At 48.9% G+C, this 24,617-nt stretch overlaps 1 protein-coding gene and 1 long non-coding RNA gene across 5 annotated transcripts in view; one reads left to right on the forward strand and one right to left on the reverse strand.

Moving 5' to 3' along the window:
- The window catches only part of LOC110300937 (uncharacterized), a 52,168-nt gene extending 43,794 nt beyond the window's left edge, over positions 1 to 8,374 (reverse strand). For 2 of the 4 annotated variants that reach the window (XR_015048620.1, XR_015048617.1), the window contains exon 1: positions 7,772 to 8,023. This is a non-coding gene — a long non-coding RNA (uncharacterized LOC110300937). Of the gene's footprint in view, positions 1 to 7,771; positions 8,024 to 8,192 lie in introns of those variants that run through there. The other 2 variants (XR_015048618.1, XR_015048619.1) reach the window with 2 other exon arrangements.
- Positions 8,375 to 8,897: 523 nt separating this feature from the next.
- On the forward strand, positions 8,898 to 12,307 carry Cbln1 (cerebellin 1 precursor). Its single transcript, XM_021170732.2, has 3 exons — positions 8,898 to 9,176; positions 9,342 to 9,461; positions 10,701 to 12,307. The coding sequence occupies exons 1-3, from the start codon at positions 8,913 to 8,915 to the stop codon at positions 10,896 to 10,898; spliced, it is 582 nt and encodes a 193-aa protein (XP_021026391.1). The 5' UTR covers positions 8,898 to 8,912; the 3' UTR covers positions 10,899 to 12,307.
- The last annotated feature ends 12,310 nt before the right edge of the window (positions 12,308 to 24,617 follow it).

Consider the following 24,617-nt stretch of genomic DNA (forward strand, 5'->3'; position numbering starts at 1 on the left):
CCATGAGGAAATGCCCGGGTAGCACCAGCGGGCACTTCCATGAGTATCCCCAGGTGTGGTTTGCCAGGCTGAAAACCATGAGGAAATGCCCGGGTAGCACCAGCGGGCATTATGTGAATACTAATATATTAAAAGGAAACCCTATAACTTAGGCATCTAAGAAAACAGTATGAAGACACACTTGCTGTGTGGAGTGGACAGACACCAGAATTACAAAAGAGGTTAAAGGACACAATCTTAGCCTAGGACAATGATCATAGTGCTGCTATCTACTCTACCAGCATTTTTTCAGAAATAGCTGACAGAAATCCTGTGCTTCCTTTAAATGTACCATGATCCTGGTTAGTATCAAGTAGACTTTTTAATGAGCAGTGATTTGGAAATTGTCTCAGCAACATAGGGCAATTTGATATAATAGAGATAATTCTTCAGGCAATGGCCATATCATGGAGTTTCAAAGGCTTCTCATCTCTGTGGACAACACCAAGCCTGTTTTCATTTGGAATGGGGTGGGAATAATCAAACTGATTTCAGGCCTACCTATTTATGTTCTAGAAAAAAAAGGGTGGTTCCATTTAGCAACGAAAGAGAAAACCAAGGTAGGGCCAGTTCTTGTCACTACTAAACCTCCTCTGTTTTTTTAGCTCCATCCTTTAGGTCTGAAATGAATCTCTCTGAAGCAATGTTAGACTTTTGCCAAGTGACTAGGATATAAACATCCTTTTGGTTGCTCAGCAAGACATATGCTCAAAAGAAAACTGGGCTCAAAACAGGCACGTGAGTTTCTATAGAGCAAGGGAGAACACTCCACGGGGCTCCATCTTCAGAGTCTTGTCTGAGGTCTTTGTTCTCCTCCGTGATGATGGCAATGTGCAGATTTCGTGATCCCATACACTAATGAACTGCTATAAATTTGGTTTGGAGATTCCAGAGACTGTACCAGGCTTCTGGGCACTGCTGAGGGTGCACCCTATATTCCAGCCTCACCTTTCACAAGGTATACTCTGCACTGTGGGCAATTTCCATGGGAGGACATTCTATTTAAAGAACGACTCTTCCAGCATAATCCAAAAAGCCATTTATGGAGAAACAGGAGACACAGTGAGCTCTATGTTTATGTCCAAGCTTCCCTGCCACACTCATGGGGTGAGGGGGTGAAGCTAAGAGGGTCCCTCTATACAAAGGGAGAAGAAGATCACGCAGTACCACAGCTATGGGACATGGACAGTCACATACACACGTAATGAGCATGAGGTCTCACAGGGATGCTGAGAGGTCAGAGGCAGGTTCTCTGACTGAATGTAGTCAGAGACGAGGAAAGCCGAACCAGTGCAGCCATCTCCATGTGTCCTGTTCCTGACCTTAAACGTAGGTATCATCTTCCCTTCTCAGAGCACATTTTAAATAGGTTTTTTTTTTAAGTAATGTTTAAAGGCCACATTAAATTTATTAAAATGATATTTGCCACAGACAAAAGCCCAGGAAACCACTCTAAAAGGCAGAATGTACAAGAGCAACATTCCCAGCTACCTCCATCTTTAATTTGCAGGCAGCAGAGCCACAATCCTTGAAACTTAAAAATAGAAACGACAACATAAAATTTATAATGCTGATTTTCCAATTAAATCCCTAGTTAGAAATGGCAAAAAAAAATTAAATGTCATCTACAAAACAGACAAATCTTGGCTTGTAAAGTATCTCTTTAAGGATGCTTCGGCTGAAAACAAATGTATGGCTGTCATAATTGTGTTGCAGGCTAGATTAGGTGGTCAGTCTGACTTGCAAGATGAGGACCCATTCACTATTTGTGCAGGGACATCACAAGGAGAAAACATGGCTGTAACAAAATCAGATATTTCCTCATGCTCTAGGTTTGTTCACTGACAAATGTTCAGTCCTCCCAGTAAATTAGATGTTATGTGGAAGGTAGTCAATACACATTTCTTGAATAAATTCAGAAAAAAAAAAAGGATTTGGAGTTTGCAAAACTGTCAGTTATATACACATTGTTACTAAGTACACAGGTAGTCTTTGTTTTAAATTTGAAGGTCAAAGACTTTATATTAATACTAAAGGAAGACATTGTCTGAACGTTCATATGCCAAGAGTGAACTCAACTCATCTGGCTTTGGGAGGTATGCAGCAAGCACGGGGCAGTGGAGATGAACCTGGGTTACTAGGTGTTGGGGGACCTCTAGCCTAGCCAACACCATGAACTCTCTCATTCCATCTTCAAAGACAAGCTCTTAGGGTAGACACTTGTTACTTCTCGAAGAGAGGTGACAACTGATCAGATGCCAGTCTAGCAAGCGCAGGAAAGAGACTCCATTCTCTCACACTCTGCTCCTGGAATCACTACAGAGAAGCCATGTGTGGTGCACTCTGAGGATTTACACTCCAGAGCCATCTGTAAAATGCAGGCAGATGACTCGGTAAGAATTAAGGGGCCCAAAAGTTTAGATCTTACCTGAAAAGGCTACAGAAACCTTATCTCAACACATCCCTAACATCCTGAATAGGCATCATTTCATACTGGCACCAGTTTCATAGTAACTGAGTAGATGAGACAAACATTCGGGAAATCTTCTAATATGGCATGAAAATCAGATAAACTGTGATACATCCACGCTTATTTACAGAGTCATTACAAGAGAATATTAGGAGCTCAGCCAGCTTGTTCTCCTTGCCTGCGAGTGCTAGCTCTGAGTAGTGACGTCACTGAATTTGTTCTGGCTTTTGCTACTGCATGTAGATAGCTTATTTGTCAAAGGTTACTTTTTAATTGCTTTGCACTCTCTGTTTTGGCAAGAAGCTCAAGCGATGTAAGCAGCAGTTATAAAACACACAGTTAAGTTAAATGGCTGAAGAAAAGAATTCGCTCATAAATATCTAAATATTGATATATATGATATTGTGGCTTGCTTCAAAGCTCTTACTTTAAAAATCTAAATCATCACCTATTTTTATGTAATGACAATAAAATCCTATTTGTTTAAAGTAGGCCCAGATAAAACTTTACAAGCTTAAAAACTGACAGCAAGAATTGTCATGCTTTCCCAACAATAACAATATTTGGTAAAGTCTTCATATTTCAAATTCTCAAGAGAGCTTTATGACTTCCCACGACATTAATACCTGTCTGTGTGGTGGGGACACACAAGCTTTATTATTGGATTCAACATTGGCTAATACTTAAATTATTCCTAATATTTTTACTTTAATATTCTTAAAAACTACATAATCTTAATTTGTTATTTTGAAGTGTCTAGCTTTGGTATGTCATGCAGCTGACCTAAACTTGCAGTAAGTAAGCATTTAATCCATACCCACTGAAAAAAATAACTGTACAACTAATGGTCCTACATTAAGAATGAAGTATATTAAATGTATTGGTTGTCAGGACACAACATTTTATATACTGATGCAAATTTGTGAGATCCCAGGAAGAAAGGAACGAAACGTAGGTGAAATGGATTTTTACCAATCAGGTGTTGGCAGGCTTAGAACTCATTAGCAGATGTTGAGAACCCACAGACTGACAGACCTCCTGGCCTAGGGCAGAAGATGAAAGAGTGTTCCCAGAGCACACTAGCACTCAGGAGAGGAGACAGGGCTCCTGGGTAGGGGCTGATTATTAAAGGGAGACAGCACAGCCAGGATCTTCCAGGGTCATTTCCCCGACTCCCCCTGGCTGCACTAGAAGAGTAGAGGCAGGTCCCTCAGCTTCTTTCCCACCCACCTATGACCTCTTGCTGCTGTCTTTCATTGGGCAGAACCAACTGAAAAGTCATGAGGCTGGCTGCCAGGGCAAGAGCAAGGGAAGGAAGGCTGGCTCAGTGGAGGGGGTACACACATGGGGAGCTCATTGGCTTCTGCATCTGTCACTCAGGCCTTGCATGAGGTGGAAGGACTATGCATGTGCCCCTGACTTAATCTGGAAATATTCCTTTCTAAACAGAGTTTTAAAAACATAGTCTCTATTCTCATGTTTCTGCATTCTCCATCTTTAAAGGTCTACTCAGGTTTTATTTCTTTCATTTCTCTTTTGAGGGATGGAAGGTTCAACAATCTCTCTGGTTAGCAGCCATCTCAAAGACCTATTGGAGAGCTTTCTGAGCCATGGAAAGTCTTCATATAACTGTAAATGAATACACAGTGAAGGAATGTGCCAAAGTCCCCAGCTAATAAGACGAGATAGCTCTTCCAAAACTGTAATCCAGCCACCCACAATGGCAATACCAAACAGCTCTTTCACACATTAAATCTGAAATATACACTCAAATCATCTGTTTGAAGTTCTCTCATTTACTAATTATGTGTGTGCAGGGTATGTATAGGGTTCATCTACCTTCTGATCATAGTAAAGGTAAATATGCAGAAAGAGGAGCCCGTGCCACACTTTTCAAGAAGCCTGCTTAGCAGAGTCTTCTCACTGGAGGTAAAAGTGAGAAACGATGCACACTGCTGCCTGCAGCACCGAGGCCTGATTTCACAAACTGCTGGCACTCCCTAGACGCCTGCTCAGTTGGCTAAACCTTGGTTTGTCTCCATAATCAACTACGAAGAACAGCTCATCATTATTTCTTTGGGGGGAGGGGGAAAGCATCTGGTGTTTTAGGTTTCATTCATATATGTGTATTTTTTCTTTCTTTCCAGAGGAGGTCTGTAGGATCACATTATATCTTTCCCTGTGACCTTAAAGGAAATCTCATTTATTTGAAGAAAAATTTCATATGAAATTCCTACCTTCACATGCTACAGAATACTTAAGGCATCATTCTGAAAACTGTGTTGCATTTTTTAAATTAAGAAAACAGTGTTTCTTTCAGAACCCGGACTAAGGAAATGTAGAACCTGATATTAACATGAGAGTCAAGAGCAAATTACAAGTATTCTTTTTTAATAAAAAATTAATAACAAGATAAAAAAATGTTACAAACCTGGTCTTTACCAAACAGAAGACTTGGTGTCTAGTTACAAAGTTAATTTTGAAGCCTAATCCTTGGTCAGGAAAAGAACAATGTTGCATCTAATTTGTGTCTGAACAGGCAACAGGAAGAAAGCTGAAAAGACTCTTCGGAGTAATTTAGGAACAGACCAATGGAGGATATCTACCTCTCAGGAGCTGATTTGAAATGACCTTTAGTACCCTAGATGTCCACTCTTCTGAATAAAGAACCTTCCCCTTTACTTTAAGAAGAAATGAACCAGACTCCAGGGATCAGCACTGACTGGCTCTTTGAGCCAATGCTACAGAGATGAAATCCTGTTTGGTGTAGCGAATGTATTTTGATATAACAAAGGGAATGAATCCTGTGAGAGAATACTGCCTTTCCTGGACCTGCCGCTCATTCCCAGGCTGTTCTCCCTGGGGCAAAGGCAAGGCCGCCAGGCTGGTTGCCGGGAACACGACAGCTGGGGAGGCTGGTGTTCACTCCTCTCAAAGCTCACGGAGGATGGCAATTCTGAGCACAGCCCAGGAAACTGCCTTTGAGTTCACCAAAAGAAGAGGCCATACTTAAAGCCGATACTAAGGATAACTAAAGTTCAAATTCATTATGGGTAATCTGTAGTTCACTAAATCTTTTTACCTTGTTGATTGATTGACAAGCATTACCAAAGCAGCTTTTTAGTCCCTTAACAGTGTTTTAGTAACAGAAGGTCGAAACAAGTTAAGCCCATGGCTGTTCATTCCAGAAATGATTCTTTTTATTGCTCCAAGTCAGTATTTCATTTGTTCTTATCACTTGATGAATGTTAAGGAATTCAAGGTATCTATCCACCCTTCTGGAATAATAAAAATCAAAAAGATTAAAAACTGATTCCAACAGTTTTTTAAAAGATAGAATGTGACAATGACTTATTGTTATTTATTTGGTTTTACCATGTGAGGTGCATTTTAGCTCTAAAGCTAGAAATCTCCAAAAATCATCATGGACAACTGGCATGTGACTCAAACTGTCTCGTGTAAGAATAATTCTGAGATTTGAGCTGCAAGTATTGACAAAGGGGGCCTGTTTCTTACAAGGACAAAGGTAACAGTGCCTTCTAAAGATTGGTATCATATAAAAACAGTCTGAATACGAAGCCTGAAGTTGAAAAGAGAGCCTAGTGTCCTAGTGACAGGTCCAGTTGCTGTACCTTAAACGGCAAGACAACTGTAGGCATTTTGCAATGACCAAGTAAACATTTTATGGCAGTTTGAACTGGTGGTATCACCTGCCCCTAGAAGAATCCTTAGTCTAAAAAGAGTAATGGAGTTTGAGATTTGTAATGACTTTCTTGTCTCAATTAGATGGTATCCATTAGTTATCACAATTCAGGAAAGCATGGACGTATAAGCATTACATTGGCATTCATTTATTGTTTTAAACATGGTACACAGGAAAGGGGTGAGGGAGCTAGGGGCATAATGGGACTTGAAATCATGGAGAGAAGTGGAAGCCTTCACAGACACTCATCAAAATGAAGGCATAAAGAGGGTAAGGCAAAGGCTGGAAGCGATTCAATGATTTGGGAATAGTACACCACCGGGCTCCTGCGAGTGACCCAGGCTAGCGATCTGAGCCAAAGTACAACTGTCTGAAAATGGTTCAAGCGGGACACAGGGATGGAAACTGGTTCCATGTGGGAGGTTCTGCCACCGAGGGAATTTAAGTGGACTCGCTGGGACAGGAAAAGAAGGGCCAGAGTTTCAAAAACAGGGTAGAAAACAAAGGATGTGTTAGTTAATCACATCTGCAGAATGTCCATGCAAAGAAGGCCTTGCAGGCCGAGAAGAAAAGCTATAAACCAGAGAGGAGGGATTTGCTATCAGAAGCCGAGGAATTCCTGCCATCAGGTTGACAGTCCAGCAGTGGGCACTGCTCACCAAAACCTCATCAGAGGACAGGATGAACAGGCTGGCGACCACCTGGGTGGAGGCAATCTTCCCTAGACATGTCCTCTATGAAAAGAGAATTCCCCCTTTGCCCCACCCCTAAGTCTCGTTCTCAGTTGCACCTCCCCCCCCCCCCCCCCCCCCGGCCACCTGTCTTGTTGCACCTGACCAAGCATCACTCAGCAGGTGCTAGGGGACATCAGAGTGGCTGACAATGTCACTAGTGGCTAGGATACTGTGAGGCTAGGTTAGGGCTCAGTGGGTGTTTTCCAGGCCTTTCAGGGTTAAAGCTGTAGCTTCATTATCCAGTTCTCAACGCTTATTTCATGCCAGAGCATGAGTATGGGAACATCAGGTGCAACTACAGCTGGTTTCTGGGGATTTCTCAATATAGGAGCTGTGAGCCGCTGCTTGCTCTTGCTCTAGCTCCTGCGGCACTCACAGGCAGGCTTCAGAAGAGAGGCAGATGTCTGCTATTGGGTTTCCTCCGGTAGTTCTTTAAATTGCTACTAAAAAACCACCTCTCAGAAACAGAAGAGGCTGGGGTGGGGTGGGGGTGGGGCGGCTAGGTGAGGCTGTCTTCAGATTCGGAGGCCCACCAGGGAAAAGCTGCCTGCCTTACTCCGGAGGCCACCTCGGCACCGATAGCCCATGGCCTGCATCGCTGCATAGAGCATAAAGCGAGGCTCCCGCGGCGGGTGGCCTCTGATGAGCTCCAGCACATCGACCCTGTCCGCTTGGTCTGGATTCCAGGCAAGCGACCTCGGCCTACCTGTCTGCGTTACTGCCGCTAGGTGCGGGACCAGCCCACCCCCGCAGCTCTTCTCCTCATCTCCTACTGGGCGTGGATGTAGTTTCACTTTTTCGAATTCGTGTGTGGTTTAAACCTACCGTGGACAAGTGCACGAGGTAGGCGGGTAGAGCGCATAGCTCCTACCGGCGCGGGCGCAGAAGCAAAACACCATCCCAAGAACCAAGGAGGAAACTGCCGGCGCTTGCGATGTCCGGATGCGAGGATCGCCTGGCCGGTCTGCACACCTACCCTCGCGCGAAAGAGTCCACGCGTGACTCCCGGTCGTTTGGATGTCTTCCCCTGAAGCCCCCGGTGTCCACTCCATTTCCCGCGACACGTGCGCCCCGAGCCCCACGCAGGCCCCGCCCCGCACGTACGTGCCCTTTACCAGCCCGCCGCTGTCGCTGCCCCGCGCGCTCGTGTCCACGGGGGGGCGCTCCTGCCCGCCCCCCACATCCACGCCGCGCCCCTCGGTCGGCGCGATGCTGCACTCCCGACCCGCCGCGCGCCGCCTCCTACCTGAAAGCCCACGAACCGGGCATGCGAGGTGGTCGAGCCAGCTGTGTTGGCCAAGTAGAAGGCTCGGGCGAGTGGCTGCGGAGGACTGTCCGGGAGCGCGCGCGCGCTCCCTCGTCTGACTCCCGGCCGGAGCCCAACCCCGCTGCCCCGCGCCTCCCGCCTCGCCGCTCCTAATAACAACGGCGCCCTAGGTCAGGTGGCCGCGCGCGGACAGGGCAACCATTGGCTCGGCGGGGAGCGCGGTGCGTCGCGATTGGCTGGAGGGTGGGGCTTCGGCAGAGGAGGGGCGGGGCCGCTCAGAGAGGCTGGCTGGGAGGGGCGGGGGCGGGGCCAGGCTTGATCCGCGCCTTTGTGCCCGGCGCGCGCTCTCCGCCCGCTCCGGCTGCAGCGCCCGCTGCATCAATAATTCAGAGCGGCGGCGGCGGCAGCAGCGGCGAGTGCGGACAGGAGGCGGCGGCAACAGCGGGGACCAGGCAGCAGAGGCTATGCATCCAAGTGCGGCTGGGCGGCCGCGGCACCCCTGAGGCCCGGGCGGGGCTTCGGGTACACGGCACGCGGGGACATTTGTTCTGGAGTGCGAGGGAGAGGCGTAGTGGCCCGGGAGGCGTCGGCAGAGCTGCGCACAGAGCTGAGGAGGGGGCTTCGGAGCAGGGCTGGGGAGGGGGGCGGCTGGCGCTGGCAGCCCCCGGGGTGGGGGGCGGGGTGGGCGCCGGAGGCGCGATGCTGGGCGTCGTGGAGCTGCTGCTGTTGGGAACTGCGTGGCTGGCAGGCCCAGCCCGCGGGCAGAATGAGACAGAGCCCATCGTACTGGAGGGCAAGTGCCTGGTGGTGTGTGACTCCAACCCCACGTCTGACCCTACGGGCACTGCTCTGGGCATCTCTGTGCGCTCCGGCAGCGCCAAGGTGGCTTTCTCTGCCATCAGGAGCACCAACCATGAGCCGTCCGAGATGAGTAATCGCACCATGATCATCTACTTCGACCAGGTGAGTTCCCCGTTCTTTTGCAGCATCCAGAATGGATTGGTGAGGGGGTGACAGGGAGAGCTTGGAAGGCGGATGTGGGATATACTCTCCAGGGACTCTGCAGAAGCGCGAGGCCACGCTCGGGCGGACTCCGGTCTACCCCTTTTCGTTCCTGTCTTCTTGTAGGTACTAGTGAACATCGGGAACAACTTTGACTCAGAACGCAGCACTTTCATCGCCCCGCGCAAAGGCATCTACAGTTTTAACTTCCACGTGGTGAAAGTCTACAACAGACAGACCATCCAGGTCAGCTGCCACCTGGGGGGCTAGGGTCGCAGTAGAGGGGGTCCCTGGCAGTGGGTTCTGTGGAAGCAAGCGTCAGACATCAGTGACATAAGCTCCCACTGCTCCGGGAACGTGGTAGCAGGGCCTCATACATTGTTCTTTGGTTTGCACTGCCCCTTAAGCTGTCCAAGGTTCCTGAGAGCATCCGCAGAGACAGTTTCCTGCCTTCTCGTTCTGAACCTTTTTGTAAAGATCCCTGGGTTTTCCCTTAGGGACTTTAGGGACTTCTCATAAGGACTGTTAGCTTCACAGACAGCTAAGGCCTCTGTAAGGTCTCCTCCACGCTCGCCTTTTCGCTTTCTAGGCTCAACAATCAGGCTCCAGCCCAAAGCCTTTCTGCCTGCTTTTTCCTTTTTCCTTTTTTTTTTCTCTTCCCCCACCGCGGACAGAATCTCGTTCCCTAACCCCACATCCTTCCTTTGCAGACTTGTTTTTAAACTTGAATCTCTTAGGGTGAACAGAGAAAAGGGGTCGAGGTGGGGATGGGAGAGGTGGTGCTACTCCCTCCCGGGCCAGCCACGTCAGAGCCAGCACCCACCCGCTAGCCAAGTCCCCAAAGATGTCTGCGTTTCGTTAGAGCACCCGCAGAGGCCGAAAACGCGACTGGGGACAGGGCGCCTGGCCCTAGGCCGACGCTGGCACTGCAAGGGCACAAACAGGCGATGGCGGGCGCGGCAGGATCTGGGGCAAGAATTGAGAGGGTGACTTGGGAACGAAGCTCTAGTGCAGTTTTGCGGATCTCGGAAGTGCGGACAGCCACTCCTGGCTGCTTCTAATCTGTCCTGACCACAGACCTCGGGAGAGGCCCGGGGTGAAGGTATTTGTTTAGTAATTCAGGGCGCGCCTGGAGCAGAGTTGCTCCTGGCAAGCTGGCGAGAGGCCAAAGGTCTCAGGACTCTACAGCCACCTGCGGGTTCACTAAATTGGATCGTGTCCAACCGGGATTCGCTTGGCCCGCTCGTTTGAGAAACAGGAAGGAGCCTGACCGCCCGTTCTGGAGAAGCAGACCCTTCCACTACCTAGATACGGCGTGGGTCCCTGTTAGAGCCTCCACACTGAGCAGCCAAGCCCCCCTTCGCCCCGCACACCTCGTGCCCCATCAGGCCTTCGTGGCTGCCAGCCAAGCGCCCAGGTTGGCTCACCGCCGCCGCTTGGGTACTCTTAGATGGCGCTTCTGATATAGGTCGTTTTCTTTCTTAGGTGAGCCTCATGTTGAACGGGTGGCCGGTGATTTCAGCCTTCGCCGGTGACCAAGACGTGACACGCGAGGCCGCCAGCAACGGCGTCCTCATCCAGATGGAGAAAGGCGACCGAGCATACCTCAAGCTGGAGCGGGGGAACTTGATGGGGGGCTGGAAGTACTCAACCTTCTCTGGATTCCTCGTGTTTCCCCTCTGACTGGCACGTTTCGGGAATGGAGGCAGGAGAGAGGCAGGAGGGGAGTGAGAAAGAGGCCGAAAATTACCAGGGCGAGGAAGCGGCGCCACCGGAAACTTCCTACGTGTTCCTAGCTACACTGGGCACCAAGGTGCGCGCCGCCGGCGGTCCAACTTCGTCCGCTCCCTTACTAAGAGAAGTAAATTTCGCTTAGCTCTGCACACTCCCGTTTCCAAAATTAATCTCGCCTTCCCCAAGCCAGTCGCAGTAATCGAGGAAGAGACTTGCCTTGTCATTATGGTTCCTTACCCATGTCCATGTCCCTAACAATTAACGAAGTAATGTGAAATGTTTTCCCCCACCCCGACCCGACCCCCCTCTGAACCCTGCCACTTACTGAAACTTAGTATGCCCCTCTGCCCCAGTTTGAAGAGGGGGGTCAGATTGGTTTTTTTTTTGTTTGTTTCTGTTTCCGAATGGGGCAGGTAGTTTTAATAACAGATTTTGCTCTTCAAACACCGCGCCAGTTAAGCTGGAGAGAATTCGTCCTCCCTTGTTAGCGAAGGAAAGACTCACCTTCGTGGTGACTGGTTTAACTATACATAAATATGTATATGTATCATTTGTACACGAAGAACTCTTCCAGGTGGACGCTGGCTGTATTCCGTATTTCTGTCCTGTTCGGAGTGATCGTGAAATCTAAGGCTGCTTGGTGTTTGTTCTCTGATGCTTGTCAATGCCCCGTGTTCTGTGGCTCCACCAACCGCCAAGGAGGTTCTTCGGGACGCTTCTTCTTCCTCTGTAACATATGTGTGAATAGCCAAATTTTAATTTTGCTTTAATCCAATAAAGTCAAAGTGGGACTTTTATTTTTCTGAAACAGCTTTCTAAACTTCGCCTTTTCCGGGTTGCGAGGTTGAGGCGGGCGGAGAAGCAAGAGACTTGGAAGCTGCAAGGAGAGGCCAGGGCACCAGGCCTTCTTCGCAGAGCCATTTCTGCGCTATCTCCCGCAGCAGGCTCGCTTTGCCTTTCCTGTGTCCCCTGCTTTGGTGGAACGTGAGATATAAGACCTAAATCCTGCTAGGCGTGACTGAGGGCCTGGAAGCAGTTTCTTGCTCACCCTCAATTCCAAATGCATCAGGAATTATTCTTAATCCTAGTACCCGTACCCGCCTGCCCCGCGTGACTGTCTTCACGCCTTCTTTCCTTGGATGTCTCCAGCTCTATCCGCTCCGCGGCGCCCGAAGCACCTGACACTTTGTACCAGCGCCTCTGAACCCGAGGTCCACCCGCCAAACAACCCGGGCGGCCGGACTCGCGATTGCGCTCATTCGCAGGACTTTCAAGGGGTTCTTCCAGAAGTTTTGATTGTACCGAAACATAATGTGCAAAGCAAAATTGAAATAAACGACTTCGTTTTAAGTCTGGAACGCTGACCCTGTGTTGAACGCGGGTGACGCAACGCCAGAAGCGGGAGGAAGCGGAGGGTCCAGGACCAAGATACGCAGCCCCGGTGGGCGCTGGTGGTCCTGAGCCCTTCTCCAGGGTTTTCTTGGGCTGAGGTTCAGTTTCGAGTTTAAGTGGTTTTTGAGTGATGGGTGGGGGAAGCAGGGCTTAACAGGACCGCGGGCAAAATTTCTGGCATTTCTGTCTTCTGCCCCCACCCCCATCCCCGGCTCTTTCTCAGCTTAAAGTGCTTCTGGCAGCCGCGCCCTTCCCAGGGCTAGGGGCCCAGGGGACTGTATGGGGACAAAAGAGGGGCTTCTGAAGTGAGATGCAGTCGAATGTCAGTCTCTTCCAGCCCCACCGTTCCCTTCTCTTTTCAGTCTCACCAGGAGAGGGGCCTTATGGGAAATTTAATAAAAAAGTCAATTCTTTTCCTTTTCCTTTTTCTTTTCTTTTTTTTTTTTCCTTTTCTTTTTGATAAGAGCTTTGTCTTCGGTCTTTATTCTGGGAAAGACAGGTCAAGGACAAGAGAGTCTTTGCTCGGGAACTACCTTGATCAACAACTCAGCTGCCTGAGCCTGCCATTCTAAGTGTAGCTCCACTGTCCAAGGCTTACAGCCGGTGCAGTCAAGGCTAAGTGCCTGCTACTAATGCAAATGTTCCCAGAACACCTTGGAGCTCAGAGGACTTTCTGAATGCTGTCCATTCCTTTTCCTAAGTGCAGAACCATCCCAGGTCTAGTGACCAGGGGCTCTGGTCCTGGGGAACCACCAAGCTGGGTTCCACCTGGGTGACTTGGGCAAGTCTCCCTGCCCTCAGGCTACCCCTCTGTCTAAAGGCAGGAAGGAATCTAAACATCTCTAAGAGTCCCTCCTGTTCTGGGGACCCAGCCATTCTGGAAACAGGGGCATACAGGTTCCATTGCACGACACACTGACTGGATCGAGGGCAGGGGTTGTGGGTTCCCACTGGGCCCAGATCAGAATCCCAACAAGGGAAGAAATGCCAGTGAGTCCAGAGAAAGAAGAGGAAATGTTCTTCCACGCTCTGCATGGCCCCTGGTAGGACTGGATCCCTGCTTCTGAAGATGCCATTGAAACCCATTTTCACCTGGGTCCCCACCTCTTCCTCTGCCTGTTGGCCTTTTCCTGTGCCTCCTGTGTCATCTCTCTGTGTACCTACATATGCCACCCCAGCGTCCCCACCTCTTCCTCTGCCTGTTAGCCTTTTCCTGTGCCTCCTGTGTCATCTCTCTGTGTACCTACATATGCCACCCCAGCGTCCCCACCTCTTCCTCTGCCCGTTAGCCTTTTCCTGTGCCTCCTGTGTCATCTCTCTGTGTACCTACATATGCCACCCCAGCGTCCCCACCTCTTCCTCTGCCTGTTGGCCTTTTCCTGTGCCTCCTGTGTCATCTCTCTGTGTACCTACATTTGCCACCCCAGCCTTGAAGTGAAGCTACACTTTCCTTTTCTTTCTTTCTTTCTTTCTTTTTTTTTTCCTTTCAAAATCACACTGGACAGTGGACCCAAGTTCAGCTAGAAGGCCACCTCTCCTTGGGAGCTGTCCCAATCCACAGAGCAGCTAATGCTCTCCCTAGGAGGCCTTCTGCCTGTTAGCTCCTTGCCTTCCAGGGAGGGTCCAATCTGGTGCTGGCAGGGAAGGAGTCATTTGGGGCTGAGCTTGGCTCCCTTTTTTGCTTTGGGTTTCACATAGAATGGCCACCCACATTTACCCCATGCTCCTGGCCTGTGACAACTGGACTTCTTCTTCTTCTTCTTCTTCTTCTTCTTCTTCTTCTTCTTCTTCTTCTTCTTCTTCTTCTCTCTCTCTCTCTCTCTCTCTCTCTCTCTCTCTCTCTCTCTCTCTCTCTCTCTCTCTCTCTCTCTCTCTCTGTGTGTGTGTGTGTGTGAAGATGGAGCCTGAATATTCCTTCCGTCAGAGGCAGGTGAACTGACCTATGCCTGAAAATTGGGCCACAAGATGGGGTCACAAGAGACACCAAATGGCAAGTTGGAGATGGATCAAGAAGAAAAGCCCTGGAGAGCTGCAGTTCCCTGGGGACTTCCTTCCTGTCCCAGCTAGAGGCTTGGGGAGTAGGGGGGAGGGTGGGTGGGGTGATTTAAAAAACCCTACACCTTACTTTGGTTCTCTTTAAGGCTTTGAAGCCTCTGATCCCTGGCAGATCAGGGCCTTACCTCCTGCTTTCATCTAAAATAAGTGGCTTCAGATCCCAACCTCTAAGGGTTCCAGGACCACCCCAAAGTTTGCTTCACTCTGGTTCTGAATAAACTCCCCACCCTACCCCCACCCCCTGATCACCTTGGGCACCTCCTCCTCACCTGCCTGGATCATATGCAGTTCCTCGTTCTACAGAGGACAGCAGACTTGTCATCCTATTCCCTGCCTACCTCTGAGGAGTGTGGAGTCTTACCTAGCCCTACCACTGCCCACCTGCCTCTGCCTCTCCAAGGGCAGAGGTTAAAGGGTTATTCCCTGTGGCAAGAAAGGCCTGTAGCAAGAAGCACAGTGATGTGATGAGGGGAACCCAGGGATGCTTCATAAACTACATCATGCCTAGCAGTCCTGTGGGTCAGTAGGCAAGGGGGCTACTCATCCAAGTTCCCTGGAGCCACCAGGAGCTTGCAGCACTGGGGAAGCCCACAGGGGACCGTACCCAAGCACTGGCAGCAAGCAGAGCTGTGCGCTGTTGAGGATCCTAACGAGAACATAATTACCCAGGTGTAGAGAGAGCCTCACTGGCCTCTAATTACTGTCTTAATGGAGGTAGGAGAGGGGAGGGGCAGGCACTGGTGGAGAGGGGGTGGGCTAGGGTCCTGGGGTCCCTGGGACCTAGGTGGAGGCTCCTCCCCCTCTGACTGTGATTTTTACACTGTCCTCAGCACCAGTTTGAGTCTTACTCACCTCAGCTCCAGAATGCTGAGTGGGCTACCGTTTCTGGTAGTTGGTCTAACTTCTCTATTTGTGCCTGAGTATAAGTCTTCCCTTCCCATCATTCAGCCAGTTTCCTCTCAATAGGCGTGTGCAGTCCATTTACAGTGATGTCAAACAGCGAAGGCCAGGACTCACCAGGACTGTGGGGAAGGAGTAGCCAGTGGGACCACCCAGGTACACCTTCTCTTCTGCTTTAGAATTAATACCGCAGGGAAAATATTTCCCAGAGACTTGAGTTCTTTGCACAGGGATCATCATATAATACAACTCTCTCTTGAGCCTCAGTTTCTCCTATTTCAAGTGAGGACAATGATAGTCTTCACTATGGTCAAAGATATCCCATGCTCAGCAAGTACCAGGTATTGTGGATTCAGGACCTAATCCTGGGGGGGGGGGGCATCACCAGCGCTGGGCCCAGCCCTCACCCCAGATAGCTTTCTTCATTCTTGTTGCTTATATAATTTGCATTTTCAATGTTGTTGAATATTTTCTGTCTTCAGGCCTGTGTGCTCCTTATTAGACCCCTAACACTGTTCCCTGCTGGCATGTGTCTGTATGCCTTTGTAGATGATTCCTTTCAAAGCAGTGTCTTCATCTTCCTCTCCTTCCTTGACTCTGTGGCCACACCTTACCAGGTGTCTAGCCAGTGTCCTGTGCTGATGTCATGATCTAAAGAAAATTGTTCCTGACACAACTGCAGGGCATGAGCACAGCCAATGAAAATGTTCTTTGGAGGGCTTTCTGGAGCCTCGGTTCCTCCTCCTCCTATGTCCCCAGCAGGACCACTGATATGGAAGTACCCTCCTGACCTAATACAGCTGGGAAGAGCTTCCTGGCCCCGCCCCCACTCACTCTCATCTTCCCATTTCAACAGAAGATGAGTCTATCCCCAGGATGTCCCAGTTGTGACCCTAGGATGGCAACACCCAGGGACAATATGGAAGAGGCTAAGAAAAGATTCATGGGATGGTGTTTGCTAGGTCTTGTCTCCCAGAAGGCGCTTTGCTTTGCATGATTGACACTGGCTGAGAAGTCCGTGGACACATCCCAAAGCCTACGGATGTCATCTTCCTGAGGATACAGTGATGGGTTTGTGGGAAGACATTTCTTGATATGATCTTTGAGGACTTTCTGGAGGCTTTGGAGGCTCCTAAGCATCTTTTCTTAGCCTCTTCCTTATTAACCCTGCCTCTTGCTATCCTAGGGTCACAACTGGGACGTCCTGCGGATAGACACATACTCTAGTGGAATGGGAAGGTGAGAGTGAGTGGGGGCGGGGCCAGGAAGGCCTTTGAGGCTCCAAACTGACCTCAGGATTCTGCCTCAGCTCCAGTTCATCCGCACAGTTTTTCCTAACTGCAACCCAGCAAACTGACCCTTTTATTCTCCATCTGACCTCTTAGTCGGATTATGCCTACCCACGGCATTGAATAAAAAGCGTGTCTCGTGAATGAACAGAAGAGTAGTGACGGGTCCACTGGCTGTGGGGCTCGCTGGATCGTAAGAGTCTGGAGTGCTGACTCAGTACTAGGCTCCTCCCCTAAATCCTCACTGTCTCTTTGGACACTTGTGTTAGGGTGGATTGCACTGTATCTGTTGTCTATAGTTGACTTACAATTCATCTTCCCCTGCTGTTTGCCCAAACACATGCCCAACATGCTATGAGCACCGTTGTGGGCAGGCGACAGGCTGCATGTTTCTTATAGGACAAGAACAACTTTGTCTTCACTCTGGCATCAGATACCATGAGTCAGGATAAGCAAGATGGCTCACTAGCGAACGTGCTTGTCACACAAACATGGCGACTTGAGTTCGTTCCTGAACCTTATAGAAGAAGGCTGACTTCCTGAATAGGAATATAGTATGTGGCACACACTGATAATAAATACAATTTTAAAATCTTTTTGAAGATACCATGGATTAGTCAATCGACTGTTTCAGGGATCCGGGATTAAACTACTTTGTTTATAGTGAAGTGTGGGTACTGAAACACCTACTAGTTACGGAGAGCCGACAGTGCCAAGGGGCTGATGGAGCTTAGTAGGTTTCCAGGTATAAAGAATAGCCTTGGCCAATGAAGGGGCTGATAACTCCACTCATGATCATCTCTGGGATTTCGTTCTAATTAACAGAGAATGGACTCTGTGTTCCAAAGCCTGCTTTAGCCTGCCCATCAGGTAAAACACTCAGTGCCCTTTCTTCCATGGTCAGAAATTACTGCAAGCATTCAAAGAGGAAAGAGGGAATCACTAACCAAAGAGAGGCAACTGGGCATTCCTTCCTCCTCATTTGAAAGGAAGCTGTGTGCGCTGCTCAGATCATGCAGTAAAGACTCTCCCTTGTATTCTGAGAGGCTCAGAAATAAATTCCCCGCTGTATACTTTGCTGAGCGTTCAGATGAGTTTATAATGACCAAGTGGGCCCAAATATAGTGTGAAGATGCCGCAGCTCACAGCCCTCGATGCTGCTGACTGCTTCTGCCCAGCTTGGGCTTCAGCAGTGCTTCCAGTCCTCTTCCTCTCTGCTGAGAGACAGGGCATGCTCTCAATGCCAACAAGTCGAAGGATGCCTATCTGTGTGGCTTCTGAGGGTCGGGTACTTTTCCTTCCTTCTCTGGGCTCCTGAGGCTTCCTAGGTAGAAGACTGCTCTGGAGGTTCACTGGTACCCAGGCCTATGGGGGAGGGGTGGGAGAAGCTCTGAGTGACTTGTGTAAGGAACACACAGAGAGAGAGAGAGCCCTGAAAGAGTGTGTGTTATTGATGTGAGTGTGGCCATGGCAAGGACCTCAATACCTCACACCCATGGGAGTGGCAAAGCCTTCCCCCAATTCCAGGACAAATGTTGACAAAGTTCCCAGAAAGCCTGCACTGCAGCCTCCTCCTCCTTTTCCTCCTCCTCCTTTTCCTCCTTCTCCTCTTCCTCCTCCTCTTCCTCCTCCTCGTCTTCCTCCACCTCCTTGATGAGACTGCTCTCCTGCAGGGACCTCCTATGGAGACAATTTAAGGACTCTCAGTGCTGTGTGTTATAAACTCATTGAGTTTCCAGGTTGCATAGCAGGTGTTCATCTGATTGAGCACAACCCCTCCAATCCCAGCTTTTCTGTACACATACCCCCCTTTTTATTTATACCCATGTTGCCACAGTCAAATTCCCAATCCCAAGATGTGCAAGACCAGAAACAGACCCAAACTGTCTCCTGTACCACTGTGAGTGGCTGTGAGGTTCTGTGAGGTTGGGATGCTTCTGGCTGCCTTCCTCCACAGCCTCAGCATGGCCCCTGCTTCTGCCCTAAGAAGCATAAGAAGCAGGGCCTGCACTGAGAACAAACTCAATCAGTGAGCTCCAAATTCAGGGAGAGACCCTGTCTCAAAAAATACAATGGAGAGCATTTGAGATAGCCACCCAACATTGACCTCTGCGTGTACACACACACACACACACACACACACACACACACTCACAGACACACTCACACACACTCATACACAAATACACACATTCACACACGTGTGCACACACACTCACAACACACACATACTTAGACACACTAATATACTTACACATATGTGCATGCACATACACACTCACACATATACACTCACACATATACACTCACACACATACACACTCACACACGCTCAAACATATGTGCATGAACACACAGTCATACACTCACAAATATACACACATGCTCATACACACATCACACATGTGTGCACACGCACTCACATACACACTCACATACATACACATTCCCACAGACACACTCCCACACACTCCTACACGTACATTCACACATATGTGCACACATATACACTCATGCTCTTTGATGATGAAATGAATGTACTCCCTCCATTAGCTTTTCCCTTCACTGACTGCCGTGACCCAGAAGCACCTCCACTGCCTTTACACAGGGAGAGATTTAGAGACTGGCAGGGTACTTCTTTAGAGTCAATGAAAGACTGAGAATTTTGCCGCGACTTCTTGGGGAGATTTGAACAGTAACAACGGAAGGGCTGGAGTGTCTGCAGCTCTCTTGAGCACCAAGGAATGGAGACTGTCACATGTGCCTGCGGAAGACAGCAACCAGATGCCCCGATTGAGTTACACGATGACCTCTGCCTCTCACGCATTCTTTCTGGCCTTGTAATTCCACAGTAAATTGTCTTCTCAACAAAGAAAAGAAATCCCAGCTGATCCTAATTTGATTTATGTATGGGTACTATCTGTGTGGCTTGGTGCCGTTGCTACTACATAGGGCTTGTTAGAGCTGGGAATTTTCAGTCCCCAGCCTGTATTTGAGGAACGAGAATTGGTATCTCAGAAAAATCTGCAAAGGCTCTGGGTCCACAAATTAGCACTCCTGGGCTTGTGCTCCTCTGAGGAAACAATGCATGCTTTTGGTGACGTCACTATGCCAGGGCCCTGACAAAGACTGTGTTGGGAGCCACAGTGAGAGCTGTACACAGGTGCCCATCTCACAATTAACCTGGCTCCCCAGCAACACAGAGAAATGCCTTCCGTTCGCTGGTATGTGACCATCACAGTGGGAAGGTGGCTGAGAGAAGACACTGGGTCCATGAGGCAGGAAGCATCTCAAACAATGTGACAAAGGTTACAGCATTCAGTGAAATACAGGCCTTTGCTTTTGAGCTTCTACAGAAATGTTAGTTTCCATATTTATGGGCGTTATCTCACTGATACTAAGTAGAATTAGATTTCTTGTTCTACACATTGTATATGTGTTTGTGCATGTGCGTGTGTGTGTGTGCGCGCGCGGCGCACGAGTAAGGGTTTGTGTATACATGTACAGTTGTGTGTGTGCATGTGTATGTGTGTGTATGTGTAAGGGTGTATGTGCATATGTAAATGTATGTATGTGCATGTGTAAGTATATGTTCACATGCGGGTATGTGTACACGTGGACAGTTGTGTGTGTGTATGGGTGTGCATGTATAAGGGTGTATGTGCATGTGTAAGTATATGTGTGTGCATGTGTAAGTGTGTATTCACATGCAGGTGTGTGTATTCATGTACAGGTGTGTGTGTATACATGTACAGGTATGTGTATGCATGTGTAAGTATATGTGTGTACATGTATAAGGGTGTGTGTACACATGCAGGTGTGTATACATATACAGTGTGTGTAAGGGTATATCGTATGTGTGTATACACATGAAGGTGTGTGTGTATACATGTACAGGTATATGTGTGCATGTGTAAGTGTATGTGTGTATACATGTACAGGTGTGTGTGTGTGTGTGTGTGAGAAAGAGAGGGGGGGCATGGGGGAGTTACCTTTTTTGCCTAGCAACATAAGTATCATTTTCTTGGGGTCGGGACTCTTGAATCAGCTTGATTCTTTCTTGCTTATAACCAACATCCTATCCATCAGCCAACCCTGAAAACATCACCGTCAAACTAACCCAACCACTTGGGTAAGAGCAGAAACACCCTGGTTCTGTCTTGTTCTCTCATATCCTGCATTTTTCCTCTCTTGGATGGCAAGGCATGGTCCCACTAAAAGGCAAATCAGGCCTTGCCAGTGTTCAGCCTCAGAACCTCGGCCTGTTCAGAATCCATGTGAATTAGGTATCTTGTCCCTTTGTCATCTGTCCCTTGCAGCTTCTTCACAGCCCTTGAGAAGTGCACCTGCTAGTCCCTGACTTTGAAGTCTGATCCTGTGAGTCTGGGCGAGAGGCTTCTGTGACATCATTGGTTCTAGAGGGATTGGCTGCCCAGACCTGTTTTATAAACATCTGTCAGTTGCTAGTACCTGACTTGAGCTGGGTGGGGGTGGGGGTGGGGGTGGGGGTGGGGTGGGGGGGCATGGGGCAGCATGGATTGAGTCAGCGGCTCTATGCACGTGCTTGCTATCCAGGACTAAGTGGAAACCAGAGAATGGGCCCCTTCCCATAACGAAACATGATTACACACAGGCTGTTACGGTGTCATCTGGAAGGGATCATCTGAGATGTGCAATTAGCTCCCGTTTCACAGGAGAGAGGCGTCTTGTCCATGTAGCCAGCAGGCTCACCTCACACAGGATGCTGGGGAGGCGGCTCTTCCTGCAGTCGTACTGACAGCCTACTGCCTTGCTCCATGTTCCTGTCTGGCTTTCCTGAGGTAATGAAGGCAGCTTCACAAGGGCTCTTGTACCAGCTGTGCCTGCTGGAGAGCCTGCCCACTACACTCCTGTCAGTCTAGCCTGTCACTTCACACTGTCAGTTCCACATCTGCTGTCCCTTCTTGCCCTCAGCCTGCTTGTCTCCTCGAGTATGACTCTGCAGCTCCTACTGTATGTCCCCCACTTTCTGGGCTGTGCATCTCAGACTTCTGACATGTCCTGGGTCCACTGGATCCATTCTCACCATCTCTGGTGTTGTCACCATGACACCCACCACACCCTCTTTTCGTTAGGTTGTTAGCTTAATTTCCAAGTCTAGGGAGCCTGTCAAGGGGACATGAGAGGTCCCAGTTTTCTGATTTGAGCCTCATCCAGGTGTTCTAGAAGGGCTCTGGTTGAAAGCAACAGGAAATGGCTACTTCAAGGAGAATGGAAATCGTTCCATGCACCCTTGGGTAACTCAAAAAAGCAAAGGATGACGACTTAAGGAAAAAAAAAAAAAACCACTTAGTACTGAGTTGGAGGATCCAGGGACAGGAAATGGTGATAGTATCCTTGGGCGTCACCTTTGAGGTGCAGCAAAGAGAGTCCTTAAAGTCACAAAGATGACATTCTACACTCCCTGGGGAGAGGATTTCATTCCAAGCTCTCCTTGTCTGGGGGCAGGATGGGGATGGGGGTGGGCAGCACTGGGTTTCCCCACTGTTTCCCCATGATAAGACAGCAGTCAAAGGAGCTCCTTTGGGAAGCTTCCTCAGGGAAGTGATTCTGGAAACATGGGCCTCTCTGGGTATAGCCTGGCCAGGGATTCTGCTTGGTGCTTCTCTGGAAGCTTCCAGCAAGGGTTGCGCTTCATAGCTTGGTCTGGGACTCAGTCTTCTCATCTGAAAATGGGAACAATCAGCAAGGCTGTGGTGAAGCTTACTAATAGACAGAGACACACTCACTCAAATGAATGCCAATGGCTAGTAGCAAGACAAACAGTAGAGGGAGGGCAAAAAGAAGAGAGGGAAGAAAGGAGAGATAGAAGGAGGACTTATATACTCTCAAGGTATTGTTACAAGCCCCCTCCCCACTTCCTATTTTCCCTGTGGTTCCTTACCCTCTCCACTTGTGGATGTGTAGCCTCAAGAAGGGACCTCAGGGATTTCCTGGCTGATAAGCCTCTCACCCAGTGCAGACTCACAGAATCAGAATGGAGGGACACCAGGCAAGTGTCCTATTAACAGTGTGGGCTTTGGAGGCAGCTATCCTAATTCTGACACAGTTTTATGATCTGGGTTCATGGTAGGGTAGTACTGAACTGTACAGGAAGCAGAGAAACAAAAACTTGCTTCTGATGTGTTGGCTTATATTTTTCAGAACCTACTTTAATAAGGGTTCTTAACTGATTCAACCTCCCTTATAGTCCACTGACCAAAGGTCATGGGGAAAAACAGCTCATAGGACAAGGGGGATTTGGACCTGTCTAGAAGTAGTTCCTTGGGGTGACTCCAATCTTCGTTGTCTGCAGTCCAGTCCACCAGCAAAACATAAAACACGAATCAGCAGTAGTGACTCAATCCAGAAGAAACCCCAAAGCTCCGCCAATCAGCAGGAGTCTGTCAAAGTGGCCAGAAGCAGTGGGAACCTCACCAGAAGTTCTCTGGTGCATTTCTCTCTATGAAGTCACAACAAGCAAAGATCAGAGAAGAAGGCAAGGCGAACCAAGGCCAGAGCATCGTCCACTGTCTGTTGGGTTGTACTTACACTGTTTCCAAACATCCTGTGTCCTCTCAAGTGTCACCTCCAGCAAGATGTCATGTGCCCTTTCACCAGGCAGCTGCCAAAAAAAAAAAAAAAAAACCAGCATGTGTCCGTTTTCAGCATCTTCTCACGTGTCTTCAGCAAAATATCCTCACACATGCCTCCCCTAAGACTGTTTCCAGAAAAACATCACATGACACACCAGACATTTCTACTTCTCAGGTTGACAGGAAGCACTGGTATCTATGTAAAAACCCATGAGCTCCTGCTCTAAGTCACATGCTGTTCCAGGGGCTGGTTTACAGTGTGGCAGGCTAGCCCCCCTTGACCTGGCCTGGGCTCATGGGTATCCCTTATGCTGGCATCACTACAGAGCTGCACAACTCCTGGTAGGCAAAGTAGAAGGGGCTAGAAGGATGGCTCATCATCTAAGACAGCGATTTTCAACCTGTGGATCATGACTCCTAAACTCATCAAAAAACACGGATATTTACATCATGTTTCACAACAGTAGCAAAATTAGTTACGCAGTAGGAATGAAAATACTTCTATGGTTGGGGGTCACCACAACATGAGGAACTGTGTTAAAGGGTCACAGCATTAGGAAAAGGTTGAGAATCACTGATTTAAGAGCTCTTGCGAAGGCCCTGGGTTCAGTTCCCAGCACCCACATTATGGTTCAGAATCACCTGTAACTCCAGCTCCAGAGAACAAAAACCTCAGCCTTCTACTGGGCAATGCACATGAACTCATGAAAGCAGGCACACACACATATAAAATAGACACATACGTCTAAAGACAGTTGCAGAAGACATGGTCTCTGTTTTCAGGGAACCTTGGTTCTAAAGGGAATAGATCTTTCAATTACAGATCGGCTCCCCAGGGTTGGTTAGTTGGGGTGCATTCCAGCCAGAAGGAAGTATATCCAAACTCCTAAGACTGGGAAACACCATGTTGGAACTCTGAAAGACTGAGAAAGGAGAGATATTCTGACCCACAGTGGAGGCTGGTCGGGGAGAGGGTTTGACCTTCATTCTAAGAGTGCTGGGCTCTGGGAGAGGGGTGAAAGCAGGAGACCCTGGGTTGTTTTTATATAGAGCTGGTGCCATGCTAGCTGCTGAGGAGAGAAAGGCCTGGAAAGCAGGCATGGGAATATGCAGAAGGGACAAGACTGTGACAGCAACAGTGGCCTGAGGGACACAGACAGGAGTGCTAAGGCAGTGAGCAGTGGTGAGGCCGGGGCATGGAAGATGCAGCTGATTCTTTGGGCAGAGTGAAGAATGAAGTCAGGAGAACGAGGGAGAGGCATGGAAGTGTGGGGTCTGATTTCCCCATGAGTTCTGGTTTCTAAGGGGGAAGATGGTAAGGAGGCAAAGGAAAGGGTGGAGGGTACCCCATGTCTCCATCAGCTTGGTGTTTAATGGACATGCAGGGCCAGAGGATGGATCTGAGCTGGAGGATTAGG

The sequence above is a fragment of the Mus caroli genome, unplaced genomic scaffold (genome assembly GCF_978045245.1).
Source record: "Mus caroli unplaced genomic scaffold, Mus_caroli_1 scaffold_10, whole genome shotgun sequence".
Taxonomy (NCBI): Eukaryota; Metazoa; Chordata; class Mammalia; order Rodentia; family Muridae; genus Mus; species Mus caroli.

What these genes read in the sequence shown, in the direction of transcription:
- Cbln1 (XM_021170732.2), top strand. Translation starts at nt 8,913, where the DNA reads ATGCTGGGCGTCGTGGAGCTGCTGCTGTTGGGAACTGCGTGGCTGGCA. An exon ending in TGATCATCTACTTCGACCAG is followed by an intron (nt 9,177 to 9,341) that starts GTGAGTTCCCCG and finishes GTCTTCTTGTAG; the next exon opens with GTACTAGTGAACATCGGGAA. An exon ending in ACAACAGACAGACCATCCAG is followed by an intron (nt 9,462 to 10,700) that starts GTCAGCTGCCAC and finishes TTTCTTTCTTAG; the next exon opens with GTGAGCCTCATGTTGAACGG.